At 49.8% G+C, this 16,418-nt stretch overlaps 1 protein-coding gene across 1 annotated transcript; it reads right to left on the bottom strand.

Annotated features, from left to right (window-relative positions):
* Nucleotides 1-2,772: 2,772 nt before the first annotated feature.
* On the bottom strand, nt 2,773-15,220 carry LOC137917920 (far upstream element-binding protein 3-like). Its single transcript, XM_068760652.1, has 18 exons — nt 15,128-15,220; nt 11,826-11,934; nt 11,326-11,359; nt 11,019-11,068; nt 10,840-10,911; nt 10,696-10,753; nt 10,426-10,588; nt 10,243-10,341; nt 9,972-10,073; nt 9,780-9,882; nt 9,313-9,413; nt 9,099-9,237; nt 7,937-8,097; nt 7,460-7,530; nt 7,293-7,378; nt 6,328-6,399; nt 5,911-6,008; nt 2,773-5,772 (listed from the first exon to the last, which is right to left on the bottom strand). The coding sequence occupies exons 1-18, from the start codon at nt 15,218-15,220 to the stop codon at nt 5,764-5,766; spliced, it is 1,620 nt and encodes a 539-aa protein (XP_068616753.1). The 3' UTR covers nt 2,773-5,763.
* Between the last annotated feature and the right edge of the window lie 1,198 nt (nt 15,221-16,418).

Below are 16,418 nucleotides of genomic sequence, written 5' to 3'. Positions count from 1 at the left end.
ACTAATTTGAGCTGCTTTCATGGACCCTCTGTCGGGTTAACCCGCCTCAGGAGGCTCCATGAAACCTCCAGGCGCCTCTCAGGTCTCCTCCAGCGGCTTTCGTCGCGCCTCGGCCCCGCCGGGGGGGCCCCCGGAGCTCCGTGCGTAACGGATCCGTGCCAGAACACGCGGAGTCTGCGCGCTTTTATCCCGAGGAGGGAAAATCCCGCAATAATGGCAGACTTTTAAATGTTTTTCAATTGATTTGACTCAGTGAAAGCTGCACTTTCTCTTTTTGTCTCTGTCTTTATTTGGGAGGACATGCAGGCTGCCCGCCGCCGCGGCCGCGGCCGCGCGCACGCGGGCCGCTCGGGACTTTATTAAAGGAGAGCCGCGTCTTTATTGAACGGGGACACGCTTTAATGAGCTTTTTGCAACAATGCGCGCTCAGTGATTGTGTCTCCGCCTTTATGCGCGCTCTTCACAGCCAATAAGAATCCACTTTAGTGCAGCAAAGACGACGGGAAGTCAGGAGGCGGAGGGAGCGGCAGGTGACTGGCACGCGTAAAGACAAGCAGGAGAGGGGCGAGAGTCTGGTGGGTGAACTGCGGAGTGAATGGAGGAGGAGGAGGAGGAGGAGGAGGAGGCGATGGGAACGAGCCCAAATCACGCACTAATATTGTTCCGCTAACGGGATTAAGGCGGTGCTGCGGCCTCATCAGTATTCATGCGCGGACAGACAGACAGACGCAATAATCCTCCTTTAAAAAGCCTTTTAATGAGGAGACAAATGTCAGCTGCTCCGCGGTGAAAATCAAACGCTCCGTCTTCTGCTGCTCGGCTCTTCATCATCATCATCATCATCATCATCATCATCATCCTCATCACCAAGCTCGTTAAAGTCTCCTGCAAGATCGATCAGTCAAATCAAAACTGATCAGGAAACTATTTTGCGATTTGTTTTTCTATAGACAACCAGCTCAGCGAGTTAATCGATCAGTCGGTCAATGGAGTCGCGCTCATTGATGACGTGTTTGATTGACAGGTTGATTCATTGACTGGAGAGTCCAGCGGAGTATTCTCATGCTATACTACACTGAAGTAAAAGTATCACCATGCTGTAAAAAATACTGCATTGTCAATAAGTAAAAGTAGTCGTAGAAATATTTCAAGTACAGAGAGTATCTGTTTAAATATGACGTCATTAGAGTGACTCCTGTACCAGGACTTTATTGATGCAGCTGCTGAAGAAGTTGAAGTACGATTAACTGAGCATTTGAGAAGGTTCATCCTCTGAGGAGCAGGACAGGCTCCGGATGGAGGAGGGTCACCTCCTATACGCGTACTCTGGCTCGGCTTCTGGAGTAGTACTGCATGGAGTAAAAGTACAAAGGAACGACAGAACCAGGCTGGCTCTGGAAACCCGGTCCGTCTTTGTGGTTTCATTCGGCTCCATCTGCAACCAGATGTCCAAACACTTTTGTCCACGTGATGCGGTTGAGTGATTGGTCCCCGAGCATCATGGGAAACATTTGGACTGGATCCAGATCACCATTACGTTAATGTTTAATCAGGTCTCACACACAGAGTTCATCTGTACTTACAGAGCTCCTTCCTGTACTTTATGACCACAGCGCACGCACACACACACACACACACACACACACACACGCACACGCTGCCCGTAAGAGACGAGCCTTCATTTCATGTTTCCTGCTTGATTTCTCCATCAATCATCTCTCTCTCGCTCTCTCTCTCTCTCTCTCTTCATCCTCCCATCTTTCTCATTTCCTCCACTTCGTATTTTCCAATCTCTGATTCTGTCGATATGAGAGGCTCTTCGTCAATCAGATGCACTGGAACGAGGAAGAGGAGTTCAGGCGTCTTGATGGGCGAACACAAATGATTATCATTCCAAAAAAGCCCCATCATCGATGAACTAAAGAACTATTTCAGAATTTCCACTTAATTTTTTTGATTCAACAATTTTGTCAGATTCTATTTCTTGCAGCGGTTCGACCTTTGACCTCCTGAACACGTGTTGCCCACACCGGACTGGCAACAATCAGATGTCCACGTTTAAGCATCACGTTCTATCAGCGCAAATGTCTTCCTCTCAGCGAGGGAGATGATTTCCCACATCCTCCCTCGTCTTCCTCAGCTCTTCCTCCCTCAGTGCTCTTTCATGTCTCCCAGGAGGTCGGTCTGTGTGTGATTACAGTAAAGTCCTAATGACAGATGACATCACACCGTCAATCAGACCATCTGTCCGCATTCAGGGAGCATGAATAAATGATCAGTCCCACTTCTCACGTCGGGACACGGGACGCCCGGCGTGGAGCTCGTCTCCGACCAAAGACGAAAACATCTGGAGCAGGAAAACGTCCGACGACGGATCCTTCCTCATGAGAGGAGCAGTGCTGGAAACGCCCAAATCTATCAGAAACAAGTGCGCCCGGCTAAATGTCTACATAAGAAATGCCTTACGAATGAATTAATTATTAAAACTTATAAATCTGGAACTGATCAAAACGATTTTGGTTTTATTGGACTGGATTTCCACCCAAGCTAGATCAATACGGAAATCTGTTTTTGTCTGATTTTTACATCAGCAGAGACAGTTTCCTTTCAAAACATTTGTTGCTGAACAAAGCTTCTCTTTGATGCTAACAATGTGCTAACGTTGCCAATATATATTTTATTTTGACACCATTTTGGTGCAATGAAGTTTTCGATCACTAAATAAAGCTTAGATCAATTGTTTTTCTGGATCAGCGGATTAAGACACGTCAGTCAGAAAGAACGAGCCTGTTTATTAGCCCTCACGTTAATCATCATCATCACCACCATCCCTCTTCCTCTTCCTCGGCCACTGACAGTCTCGTGGCTCGGGTTCATACACAACTATCTGTCAATAGAATCTAATAGAAAAAATCTGTAGGTTACAGTTAGGACATGCGTCCATTAGAAAATCAACAGAAACCATGAAACCAAGAAGCTTCCCGTCCCCCCCCCTCCAGGACGGGGGGGTCAGGACTAGGAAGATCTAAACCAGAGGGGGCGGCGAGGTCGTGCCCAGTGCTGGTTCTGGGACGCCGCGAGGCTCGGCCTGGCCTCGTTGGCTACTGGTTCAGACCTGGAAGACCTAGAACTGGACACCAAGCCGCCGTCCCCACTCTGGCGTTTGTAATTTTTCGGGGAGTCGAACGCCCCCCCGAGTTTCGCTCTCCTCGCCTCAGTCGCGCTAAGAAGCCGCTGGACTGTACAACACGTCTGCGACGACGTCACGTCGCTGTAATCGCACGGTCCAAACGCAGACGTGTTGAAAAATCCGACAAATCGGGCAGACTTCTGAACGCGGCGACAGAAACACAGAGACAGAGACAGTTAGCCTAGCAGTCTTGAGAATACGACACAGTTTCTCTTTGCAAATCGGTTAGACACGTGTGAATTAAACATTTTTAACAGGATAACAAAGTACATTTTTTTAAACTCGAGAACACCCGCCAGAGTGGAAATTTACACAAACCATATTATCTTATCGACAAACTGAATATTCATAACAGGATGAAAAGCTTTAAATAGACCCCTGTACAGGAGAACTCATTATTATTACTGTCATCATCATCATCATCGTCACACATACAAGCAGAACCACCGATTCAATATTCAACCCAACAGCCAGATCTCCCTCTACGCAAGACAAACCTCTCTGTGGTCCCACACGTCTAGCAATCAGGCAACACAGACGGGCTAAACACGACGCTAAAGGACGTACATGGAGGGCTGTGACCTAAAGAGCACGCAGGCTAAAGCTAAACCGTTTGGATCCAAAATCCTGCAACGGGAGCCGAGCTCATGTTTGGGTTCGCCATAAACGAATTGTTACCCTAATTTGACAAACAAATTCACCGGAGGAGAGACGAGGACACGGCTGCAGCTGGCCAGCGGTCCTTTCGAGCTAAAGCGTCACGCATCAAGCTAGCAGTCAGCTAACGCGCACCTACGACTTTAGCTCGTCTCCAGTCTCAAAATGCACATTTTAGCTTACAGAGTATCGCTTAAAATAACAATTCAGAAGAGCGCACCAAGATTAGCTAAGGAAGATCCGGCTAACGCTGCCGCGTCACGCGCGGGAACAGAGTCGACAACGTGACCAACCCTCGGCCTCCTATTAGCTAATCTAGACGCTCATGGTTTAACTTATCCACCGTGGTAACGAGCCAATCAGTGCGGGGTAGAATTATACAAATTTATCTTCTGGAGAATGAGACAATTTAGGGTCTATTCAAATGTGTTAGCCTCTTTACCGACAACGCAGATGGGACAGATATTTTACTTGAAAATGTTACGGCTGTTTTTAGCCTTAGCATTCTATTTAATTAGCAGAACTGATTATATTAGCATATTTACTGGTTTTGGTTTGAGAATAAATGCCAGTGAATTTTGTCTAGAACCTTCACTGGTTTAGTGACAGTTAAGATAGATATTAGCTCTACAAAACACACATTATCCCTGATTGGAATAAAAACAAGAGAGCTAACATGATAGGCTCCTGGAAAGGCGCGAGACCGTCAACGCAATGCGCAGATTCGCTAACACACATCGGAAAAGCATTTCAACTCATGAAAATGTGCACGTTTAGTAAAAGCTAAACTTCTAGCCTGACACCGCAGCGCTAACACAAATATATTTTCAGTTCGGTCGTACATTCAGCTAATAAAACAACAGAAACTGTTCAAACACCACTTTCGTTCAGCTAACACACATGTTGAGGTAACATACATAGTTTTTGCTAACAAGCATAGTTCAGCACATTTAGCCAACATGCTTGTTTAGCTAATACATGGCTAATAGAATTGATAACTTCATTGTTCAGCGCCAAACACTTCCTCTATAAACAAATCGGCAAAGTAGAAATATGCAGAACTAAATTACAATAAAATTTCACTCTGTAAGAAAAAAAGTACTTTCCCTGCTTTTTCGTTTTTAGCAGAAAAACACGTTGGAGGTTAAATCCTGTGGACGACAAAGTGTTTGACCACAGAGAGATCTGGCTTTAGACAACGCAATATAAATCGTCATTTATTCATTACATCATAAAAACTAAATAATCACTATAGAGATACAGGTATAAGAACTATCATCAAACCAACGGAAAACAAAACGCGTCGAAGATGGTGACTGAACAGGTAAAATTAGATTGAGCACAAACAGACCCAGCGAGCACAAATTTAGTACAAAAACAGTTTTGTCTCTGATGGTAAAACATTACATTTCCATCTGACGCTATTAAAATATTTCTATGCCAAAAAAAACAAACAAAAAAGAAGAACTGAGAGTCGACACAATCTGACGCATGCTTTAAAACATTATCATAAGCAAAATAATAATAGAATTTCTGATTCTCTCACTCAAGACTGCTAAGCCTCATACCGTTTTCTTATTGGAAAATAAAACTAGACAAAATATAGATTATACTGGATTCTTTTTTTTTGTTCAAAGCCACACTGATACATCTTTAAGTTCAAGTTTGATAAAAAACAAAAAAACAAAAAGAAAAACCAGGTCTACGCTGCGGAGAGACCAGAGGCTAGTCCAAAAAATTTGCCCGACAAAATATCAACTTTGTAAGGTTAAAAAACAGAAAGAAAAGAGTTCATGATTTTTCAGTTAATCCTTAGTTTTTCTCTACAAAAAGGAAGGAGGAAGCGGCAGAGCGTTGCTAGGAAACCCAAATTCAGTTGCCGTCGACGACCATCCGAGGCTTTCACCGGCGAGCCTCTAGTGATCCTGGAGAGACACGGAGATGAAAATTTTCCACAGTTTTCATTCCCCCCCCCCCCCGCCCCCCCCCCGTTTCAGGAACGCTCTCCGCTAGAACTCGCGGATCGGAACCAGAAGCGCCGGCGAGCAGCAGCCGCGCGTTACCTGTATCTGGGCCGGGTTCCACAGGTAGGGCTGCTGTCTGTAGTATTCTGCTATCGCTGCAGTGTAATCTGGCACCGAACTCTGCTGAGACGACTGACCTGCGGACACACGGGCGAACGCGACAGTGAACGCAACGCCGTGCCGATTCCACCGCCGTCCGCCGTCCGTCTTTTAGCTCTGCTTTTGGCCGCCGCCACCTTCTCGGGGAACTGGCCGTGTCTTAAGTGGCTAACGCTAAACTACTTTCACCTGCAAACCGCTGCGTCTATCGGCTGATCAATCCACTGTCGGCAAACAGTTGCTTTCTGCTGTGCTGATCTATTTGCGCCGTCATGATTATTGCGACTGATCAATAGTTAAGTTTTACCAATAAATGCATGTTTATTTACTGCGCATTCAGAAAAGCAGGTGCCATACTTTGCTTCTTGTAGTAGTCCTCCCAGGCCTTACTGTAGTCCGTCATCAAGCTCTGAGGCTGGCTCTGCTGACCTACACACAAATTAAACTCAAAATCCAACCTGCTGAAGACACAGCCGAGAAAAGAAGCAACGGAACCCAGGGCTAAACGCCCACAGAAACCGTCATGGCTGCTTGAATAACACGTGGACATTCAAAGAGAGAATTTGCATTCGGTTCCGCCTGAAGGTTCTGTAATTAAACTAAACATCTTTCGGATGTTTGCCATCCATTAACGAAAGAGCAGCGCATTCCTTACAGCACCTTTTTTATTTTGCTAGTAGCTGGGGATCATGAGAACAACAACAACCTCCTGGCGCTGATGCTAATGGCTAATATAGCACCTCCAAGGACCCAAGGATCTGCGGCCCTCTTACCACAATAAAAGGTCAGAGTTCACGGCTCCACTATTCCAAAGACATTCAAAGAAAAGAAAAACATTGTGTCTGGATTCTGGAACAGAATTCGTCCTGTTCAGTCCGTGTTCGACCGATCCAGTGACATCAGCACAACGCCGTTCCTCTTCTCAGTGCATCGATGTCAAAATTGACTACACACAACCAAACCCGAGTCACGTGACCCGACACCAGACAGCCAGCACATCCCGAGAGGACAGACAACGGACGAGATCTCGACCCAGAGACGCCGGCGCCGGATGAGGAGGGCGGCTACGTGCTAAGCTAACACGAGCCCGACATCGATCACTTCTTCCTTGCTAAAGGACAAACCGGATGAACTGGTTTGGACGACGACAAGCCCTGCAGCCATTGGTGCACACCGAGGAGACCCGATTCGATGGCGTTGAGGGGGGGGGGGGTTCAAAATAAATCAGCCAATCAGAACACGGTCCGTGTCTGACACTTCTGAATTCATTGATTCAACGCTCGCTCTGCAGATACCAGTCTGATCGTGTGTGTGTGTGTTACCAGGGTCCTGTTGCCCCGGGTTCTGCCAGCTGGTCTGGTAGGTGTTTCCCCAAACGCCAGTCAGGAAGGTCTGCCCGCTGCCACAGCTACACACACACACACACACACACAGGTTTACTTGTAGCAAACAAACGTTTATCTGCGCGTTTGACATTCAATCTTCTTACTTCTGGTGAGTTGCCGGCCCCTGGGTGAAGGGACTGAAGCCAAAGCCTCCGTTACTCATGATACCGGAACCCTGAGGGGACAGAAAGACACTTTCAGTCCCAGCGGTCATCCGGCTCGGGCATCGACCTTCTACGCAGCCGTCGAGCATCCCGGCCAACTCCAGGCTGAAACGTCTACCTTTGCTTTCACATCGGTTAACAGCACCGCGCTAGCTGACGTTAGCTTAAAGGGCAACTCGCGGTTCACGGGATGAGAGGAAGACAGAGTTGCTTTAGGTCTGCGCGGACGGAGCGGCCGTCGGCAGGATTCGGATGATTCTGATGTTCACATTCACGACGTGGTTTCTTATTCGTTACGTTCCGAAGCTTCCGTTTGCAGAAGGCGGCGGCGAGCCCGACGGTTCGCATCGAAAGAAGCGCCAAATGTTTTTAAGGAGCCCGGAGCGAAACATTGTCGGAGGCGCTCGTTTCGCGAACCCCGATCTTGTCGTCGATGAGCTGGCGGGCCAGGTCCATCTGCTGGGCGGTGCCTCTGATGGTGAACACCCGGGTGTTGGGGTCGGTGGAGGGGGGAGGGTTCCTCTGCAGCTCCACATGCGCTCCGGACTGCTGGTTAATACTCTTGATGGTCTCTCCACCTACAAACAGAACAGGAAAGCTGAGTGATTCGAACCTTTGCGAAGAGCTCAGCAAACGTAAGAAGCCTCGAGTTCACGCGGCTAAAAGTGTGCGAGGAAAGAGACGAAGGCAATTATGAGACGCACAAATTTAGACGACAAGTTTGTCATGAAAACACAAACCGCAGCAGCTACGAAGCGTCTCCGAGTCAAACCAGTGAACGTTTAATCAGTTGCTCCTCCTCCTCCTCGAGGAGACCCGCCTGGGGTTATTAACTATTTGGTAAAGAAATGAGGACACCGCTAAGAGGCTGCCAGCAGCATCCGACGCGGCGCGTTCCCTCGGTGTTCCTCCCGAATCCGCGTCGGTCAAACCGATCGAGCTCCTTTACGTCCAGACGCCTCGCACCCGATCGCACGTCAACGCGTTTGTTCCACAGATCAACCACCGGGAATCTCCGTCTTAGTTTGGGCTCCTTTTTTGACTAACAGTCGTCAAACTTTGCATCTAATTAAAAAACAAACATTCATTTTAACGGATTCTTTAGCCGCGACACTGAAACACGTTTCCTTTAAGGAGAGTGCTGGAGCTGTTAAACAGCAGCGCTTAGTGTGTGTGTGTGTGTGTGCGTGTGCGTGGCCATTAGGACGTTCATTAGTCCAACTGGACGTTCTTACAAACAATAGACCACACACACACACACACACACATTGAGTCTAAACATCGGGTACTTGACATTCTGTTTCATGCTTTTATTTTGGAAGCTGCTGCTCAACCCTCTTGACCTTCGCCCCCCCCCGCTGAATGGTCGATGAAGAGGTTTAGAGACGTGAATGGCGCTGACGGAGCTCTTGTCCTGGCTCTGTCGTTGATTGTGGTTCTGTTTCAGGGTTCTGGTCCAGTTTACGGGCTGCAGCGTTCAGAAGGTTTAGAATCGATCCGAAACGTTCTGGTTCCGTGTATTTAAAGCAGAGAAGAACGTGCTTTGTAATCACGGCGAGGTCGTTTGAGACGCTTTTACCTTTGCCGATGACCAGGCCACACTTGTCGGCAGGGATGGTGTAGGTCACTTCCTGTAGCGGACCGGGAGAGCCCATCGTCCAATCGCCACGACCTCTGACCCTCCCACTCCGCAGGGCCGAGCCGAAACCATCGCGCTCCTTCAAAAACACACGGAGTGAAGACGGCGGCCCGGCGTGATCGACCCGCGTGCGCGGCCCGTCTGGGCGGGTTACCTGTGCAGTCTGGATCAGATCATTGATGAGGTGGACAGCGTGCTGACAGCGGTCGGGCTGACCCATCACCATAGCAACACGCTCTGGACTGATGCCATCATCTAGAATGGAGCCAGAGAGGTCAGAGTCCAAATGGTGCCCAGTCCAGATTTAAATTAGGCTACGAGACCAGATTCCCTGTAAACTGGATTATGCTGCTGTAAACAAACCAGGTTTATATTTGTGCTAATTCGTCAGATCGAATCTGGATTACAGTGTAAAAACAGATCAACTCTAATCTAGTTCACTGGTGTAAACAGACTGTTTTAATCTGGAGCATAACTACGTACACAGATCTGTATTTTTGAGGTGCCCGTATGATCCTTAATCGTTTCTGGATGTTCTAATCTGGATGTTCTGGTGTAACTCAGATTAGAACTACGTTTTAAACTGCACTGTTCCCACTTCCAGCCTCAACTGGACCAGACCTGCTTTAAACTGGATTCGGACTCCCGCATCATTCTGGATCTTCTTGATCATCTCTCCGTTCCTGCCAATCACGATGCCGACAGCAAACCGGGGCACCGGAACCTGCGGCGGGACGGAACAACACAGATGGATGTCGGGCGGCCGCTAACGGGCGCTAACGGGCGCCAACGATGCGTCGGAGCGCGCCGTACATCCAGGTTGGTGCCTCCGAGTCGGGCGCTGAAGTCGTTGCGTCCGGACCTGAAGTCTCCGTCCTTCTCCCGGATCACCTCCAACACCAGCTCCCTCGCCGCCTGCAGCAGGAAGAGGAAACAGAAACTACATTCGGCGCCAGCTCGTGTTCTCCAGGGCGGAGCTTTAAATGGTCGACCATGAGGATTCCTCGTCCATCAGCCGGGAACCGAAGCTGAACTGTGTGGTCGACGCGCCAACGGGCCGGCGGCGCCGCACAGACATGCGTACCTGCACTTTGTACGGGTCTCCGGAGATACGGAGCGGTTTGTCGGCGCCCGTCGGCATCGGGCCGTCCTGGATCATCATCATCTTCACGCCGGCTCTCTCCTGACACACAACAACAGCAAACGTGGGAAGATGGCGGCCCGGCAGGAAGTCCGGCTCGCCAACCCGACCCGGCGGTCACCCCACCTGCAGCTGCTTGATGGTGTCTCCGCCTCGGCCAATCACCAGTCCCACCTTGCTGGCTGGGATCAGCATCTCCTGCACCGAGGCGCTGCTTTCCCCGTCGCCATGGAAACCCGGACCATTTCTACAGCGATCCACGATCTGGATCAGCAACCGCTTCGCCTGCCTGTAAACGCACGCGTGCGCGCGCGCACACACACACACACACAGAGGAGGTGAGCACCGGGCGGAGGCGAGGAGGCGACGCCGTCCCGGGAAGCGTCCGAGACTCACTCGATGCTCTCTGGGGTCCCGGTCAGAGAACATGGCCGCTCCATCAGGCCGCTGCTGTCTGCAGGAGAGGAACGCGTTTAAAAATCACACCCACAAACGAGGAGCGCCGTCAGAGTTCAAAGGTCAGGAGGAGGAAAGTCTCACCTGCAGCGATCTGGATCTTACAGCCAGACTCCAACTGGATCCTGGTGATCTGTTCGCCTCCTCGTCCAATGACTTGGGGGGGGGGGGGGGGGGGAGGACAACACAAGTGAGTCTTCAGATGAGATCCGTCGAGGTGGAGGCGGCGCAGGAACGACCGACAGGTCGTAGGTCATACTCACTGAAGCCAACCATCCTGTCGGGGACCTTGTAATCCTCTGTGATTACCCTGCTGCAAAACACACACACATCCCGGTCACACCGAAAACACACAACCCCGGTGCGTGTGTGTGTGTGTGTGTGCGTGTGTGTGTGTGTGTGTGTGTGTGTGTGCGCGTGACAGAAAGTGATTACGCTCATGATTGCGGCTGCACGAGGACGATCTATAAACACTTATCCACCGCTTCGCCCGACGCGCTGATGTGTATTTGCAAACGAGACGCGCGTCGTTACCGGAGCGGTCCGATCAATAAGAAGTGCTGGTCCTACCTCTGGTGCCCCATGGCCGCCAGCTGGTTCCCTACTGAGAGACAAACAGAGGTTAGAACCCGACGGGGATCTGAAGCTGCACAAATACCAAGATATTAAAACGCTTTCAGGTGTTTTCGTTGGGTTCGAGGTTCTGGGGTGAGCCGAGGCGGGCCTGGACCGATCCAACCGAGCACGGGTGAAATGGTTTCGTTTGGGTTAGCGGTTCTAGGTTGAACGTGAAGGTCTGGCTCTGGTTCTGGGGCTGTGATTGGGCTTTTATGGGAGCCTTGGTTAAACGGAAGGTCCGACTCAAGTGAGAAGACTCCGGGTCAGGTCCTGGGTTCTAGTCTGGGCCCTCCGAGAGCCACTTTCCTGAACCGATACAAATCCCTGCTGTGTTTCAGGTGACAGAAGCCTTTTCTTTGTGGTCAAAGATCAAAACCGGCACGACTGATAACAGCAAGTTCAAAAACCCGATGCCTCCAGGCGCCGGCGTATTCCGCCTCGCTCCTCCTCACCTCCGTCCTCTCCTGGTCGTTTCTGGCCGGGGTAGTAGAGTGTGGGCTCGACACTTCCCGAGGAGCTGTTGAGGTGGGACATCGCTTCTCCGCCCATCTTCCCCACCATCTGGCAGAAACGGAGAGAGAAGCAGCCGTCAGGACCGGATCTCGGTTCTGCTGGAAGGGATTCTCCAACGCCAGCAACCGTTCAAATTGTGTCGCAAAAGGAAATCCAGAAATACGAACTCCTCACAGAACGGCCCAGTCCAGTACAAACTAACTATCATTAACGCTACTGCTAGCGCGCTAGCTCAGTGGAAAAGCCTTACGTGAGCCCAATAGCAAAGATTTGTTCCTTATTGTCTAAGATTCTTTTTAAAACATGTTTAACAAACATGCATTTAAACAAAGTTACGTGTTGGAGTTCGTATTATTCTAAATTTTGCCGCCGATAGTTTCACTTTTACTGCAGATGAATATCGGCTCCAAATATCGGCCTCCTTGACGGCTAACGATCGGCATCGGCCATAAAATCGGCCGATCGCTAGAAAATAGTGTTTACGTTTACACAGATGAATGAGCCTTAGGACGACAAACGCTTCAGCGCGTCACGTGACCCGAGTCGCCCCCTCGGGCAGGAACAGGTAGGATGAGTCCGGCACTGCTTTTACCAGCCACCCAAGCGCTTTACAAACAGAAAGAAGACTTTAAACGAAACCAAAGAGCGTCTCTCTCCGTCACGGTGAACGTTGTGTCGCACCACCGACGCCGTTTCCTTCCTGTGCGCTCACCGGGAGGATTCCTAATAAGGACCCTCGCTTGGCTGCAGATGTTCCTGCAGGGTCCGTCCGCTGGACACGAACGATGCGGACGCACTTACAGACCCGGCGTTAGCTTCAGGTAACTCCGTGTTTCTGTGACCAGGAGACGGGCGCCGCGTCGTCCGTGTTTACGCCGTCATTCATTCGCAGCAACGAGCTCGGCCGAGGCTCAGCGTCGTGACCGGCCGGCCTCCCTAAAGCTACGAACGAAAGACGCCAGCGGGATCGCCACCAGCCCACCGTCGGGGAGGCGGAGCTCCAGTGTGAGCCGACTCTAAAGATGGAAGATGTCCGACCCCGACATTTTATAATTTTGATCCTAAATTTCAGTTCCAAGCTAAATAATGTAAGACCGTCAGCGATCAGCTTCTCAGACAGGAAGTGGTTTTATTTGTTTATTCCATCTGGATTTTCTCAACAAAACTCATCATCTGAGGCGGAGGCGGAGTCCCGTTCGGATGAAAAATCCCACCTGAATTTAATTGATCATTCAGATGGATGGAATAATCTAATCCGTTTGTTCATTTCAAGAGGGATCCAGTTCCCACAGAGACCGGGATCTCTCCAGACTGTATCCGATCATTGATTGGCTATCAGCTTCTATCTATCACTATCTCTTTTTAGACAGAAACAACAACTGCATTGCATCATGGCGTGATTTCCGACCACGCTGGCCTTCTATTGTGACGTTCTACTCCGCTGTCATGGAGTCACGTGATAGCAACCAGTTAGCATCTGTGCTACACGCCAGTCGATCTGCGCTCGGAGATCTCCCGCGGTTCCCAAAATCTACGGACAGATTTTTTCTGGATTCCTCAGAACGCTGACCAGGCTGTAGCGGCTCTGGGCCGTCTCCTACCTGCTCAGGTGTTCAATAGTCGGAGGCAAAATATAATCTGGTAAGTTCAAAGATTCCACTGGAAAGCAGGCTTCAAGATGAAGTCGGCGATGACATCATCATGAACGCTGCTGAACGGGACAAACGCATGACAACCCCCCAGGTTTTAAATAAAGAGGCTAAACGTATTGATCGAGTGCGATCGGTTCCAACAACCGCCTCTCATCCACAGGCCGAGAAAATCTGTCACGGTTTCAAAGACGAAACTCGTTTATAGTCGTCACCTAAAGTCCCAAATGTCTGCGTGAGGTAAAAAGGAGGCGGGGCGAGGCAGGGGCGTGGCCGGAGCGCATAGCAGCCAACGCTACGCTAAATAAGTGTGATTTGATTCCGTTGCTTTGAAATACCGTTGGATTAAACGTCAAAGTGGACGCTGCCGTGTCACAAAGCCCCGCCTCCTTCGGCTGAGGAACATCAGCGGCGTGCGTTTCCGTGCAAATGAAGATGGCTGACGGAAGGATTCAAGACGTGGGGGTAAGACAGCGCCAGATAAATCTAGAAATCTGAATCACACAGAAGAACTCTAAACGATTAAATGACGGCCAAAATCTAGATACCTGCAGTAATATTAGACCCCATTACCCCCCCCCAGAGAATCTGAAGTTCTCGCTGGAGCCTCACACTGACCTGCTACTTCCTGTCTCACCTGGATTCATCTGAACGAGCTCCAACCGGCTCCCAGGAAGCTGAAGACAACACACCTGTAGAACCAACGTGCCCTGACCATAGTAGTACTGCAGGAGTATCTGTAGTACTACTACTACTACTAAATATCTGTCAGACAAGACCCCCGTCTGTGTGTCTGTCTGACAGACCACCTGTCCAACCTCCCGTCTGTCTGTCTGAGCGTTTACCTGTCCAACAAGCCCTCTCGTCTAGCTGACTGACCACCTGCCTGCCTGCCTGCCTGCCTGCCTGCCTGTCTGTCTGTCTGCCTGCCTGTCTGTCTGTCTGTCTGTCCCTCCATAGGCAGCAGACACCTCTTCTGCCTGTATATGGCTCCGAGGCTGTTACATAACGTCAGCCTAGTTTCACACCAACTCACAGTAAACAGCAGCCTATGGTGGGGGGTGGGGGGGGTCCGGCTCTCATTTTAACTGCTGGAGTAATTGAAGCTTTAACTCGGTCCCCCCCCCCCCCCCCCCCGGACTGTCCGGTACGGTTCTGGGTCAATAAACCGCCGCTAACCGTGTCAGCTCGCCCCCGTCCCGGGTGTTCGTGGCCGGGTTTCTGTCCCGCAGCCCAACAGGTTGTCTGTCTCAGTGACACGTGTGGCCAAACTTCTGTCCTGCTCCCCCGCGGTTCCACCCCGCTCCCCCCCGGATGACAGCTCCACAAACTCCCCCTAAACAACCCACCGGGCCGTGTCAGCTCGATTAAAGTGTGCCAACCCGTCCCAGAAGCGCCGCTCCGAACTGCTTTCCAAGCTAGTTAGCATGCTAGCGTGTGTGTGTGTGTGAGAGAGAGTGTTGGCGGAGCGCATAAGTTGGGAGTAGAAGCGGCACAACACGGGCGAATCCGAATAAAAGTGATTTGGCTCGGTTTAAACGACCCGGTTCGGCCCGGGATATGTGCGGGGCGGTCCACGGTGGGGATGTTACCTGTCGGGCCCTCTGTAACACATCGGCTAGGCCGTCTGACTTCAGCCCCGGCTGGTTCATCGAGGCCTGTCCCTGCACCAGCTCCGCCATCATAGCGACACTAGCTAGCCGTTAGCTGTTAGCCGGATTAGCTCAGGCTGCTAACTGAGCTGCGAGGCTGCTTCAGAGAGTGGACGGGGGGAAGTGATGTCTCACTCTGACGGCGTTTTTAGAAACCAGAAGGAAGTAGCAAACCTGATCATGAAAAACTTTAAAAATTAAAAAAAGAGTTCATCGTTCATTTATGTTGCCCTTTACTTGCACGCATTCAAATTAACCTAGTTTTATACGTAAACGGTAAAAAAAGAAGTAATTATTTTATCTCGTATTATTCCCCCCGCACGGTTGTTCAGAGTATTTTTTTTAAACTACTGAGTGGATCACCTCGCCGTTTGAGAGGATCTCTGTCACTGCTCAGCTGTTGGCAACTCGCTGTACTGTTTCCGCTTCCGTGTTGAGTCACGTGGTTCAGCCAACTCCACAGGTGGAGTGAAGTGTGAAGAAGACATGATTTAATCAGGACTCTGAGGTCACTGTTGTTTGTATCGCAGACATCTGCTTAATGTCGGAGGCTTTGAAGGCTTTAAATCACTCTCCTTCAGAACTTTGTTCAGCTGGAGCCTAAATGCTCTAGACCCCATGGTCTGCCATGTTTAATGCAAAAATCTTGAACTGATAATGGCGTCTATCTGTGATGTAAAAACTTCATCTCCTTCTCCTCCTCCTCCTCTGTGACACAAACCCAACGTGGATCACATGGCCTCCCACGTGAACACAGATGATCGCTGATAACCTGCAGTGACCCTGTGACCTCACTGTGACCTATGAGGGAATCAGGTGACCTGTCATACAAGACACACACACACCTGGCAGGTAGTGTCAGATGGTCAGATAGGCTCCGCCTCCTGACGATGCTCAGTTGGTTATTTTTTGCAGAGAGATAAAATCGTCAAGTAAAGACACTGATGTGAATAGTACTCCACAGAGCTGATTAACCATAATCAATAACAATTTAACACTATCCTGTCATGCTGTAGTTTTCATTGTAATATTTTCTTTCTTTTATATAAATAAAACAAACAAAAGTAGAGTACATAAACACTGTTGTACTTTTACTGCAGTAATCTGCCTCTCCATCGTCGCTGACTCAGCTCCCGTTAGACTACAATCAATATTCCTGATTAGAACCTGAACAGATGTCAGCATGGGAGATGAGCAACCCTCTGACATCATCAGTGACTCATCGGTAACT

The sequence above is a fragment of the Brachionichthys hirsutus genome, chromosome 4 (genome assembly GCF_040956055.1).
Source record: "Brachionichthys hirsutus isolate HB-005 chromosome 4, CSIRO-AGI_Bhir_v1, whole genome shotgun sequence".
NCBI classification, from domain to species: Eukaryota; Metazoa; Chordata; class Actinopteri; order Lophiiformes; family Brachionichthyidae; genus Brachionichthys; species Brachionichthys hirsutus.
The sequence above is the reverse complement of the archived record's forward strand: the minus strand, read 5'-3'. Positions and strand labels throughout refer to the sequence as shown.

Coding starts and splice junctions, on each gene's coding strand:
- LOC137917920 (XM_068760652.1), bottom strand. CDS start 15,220: ATGATGGCGGAGCTGGTGCAGGGACAGGCCTCGATGAACCAGCCGGGG. Junction 10,342..10,425: donor ACACCATCAAGCAGCTGCAG/GTGGGGTGACCG, acceptor GTTGTGTGTCAG/GAGAGAGCCGGCGTGAAGAT. Junction 8,098..9,098: donor TGGCCTGGTCATCGGCAAAG/GTAAAAGCGTCT, acceptor TTCTGTTTGTAG/GTGGAGAGACCATCAAGAGT.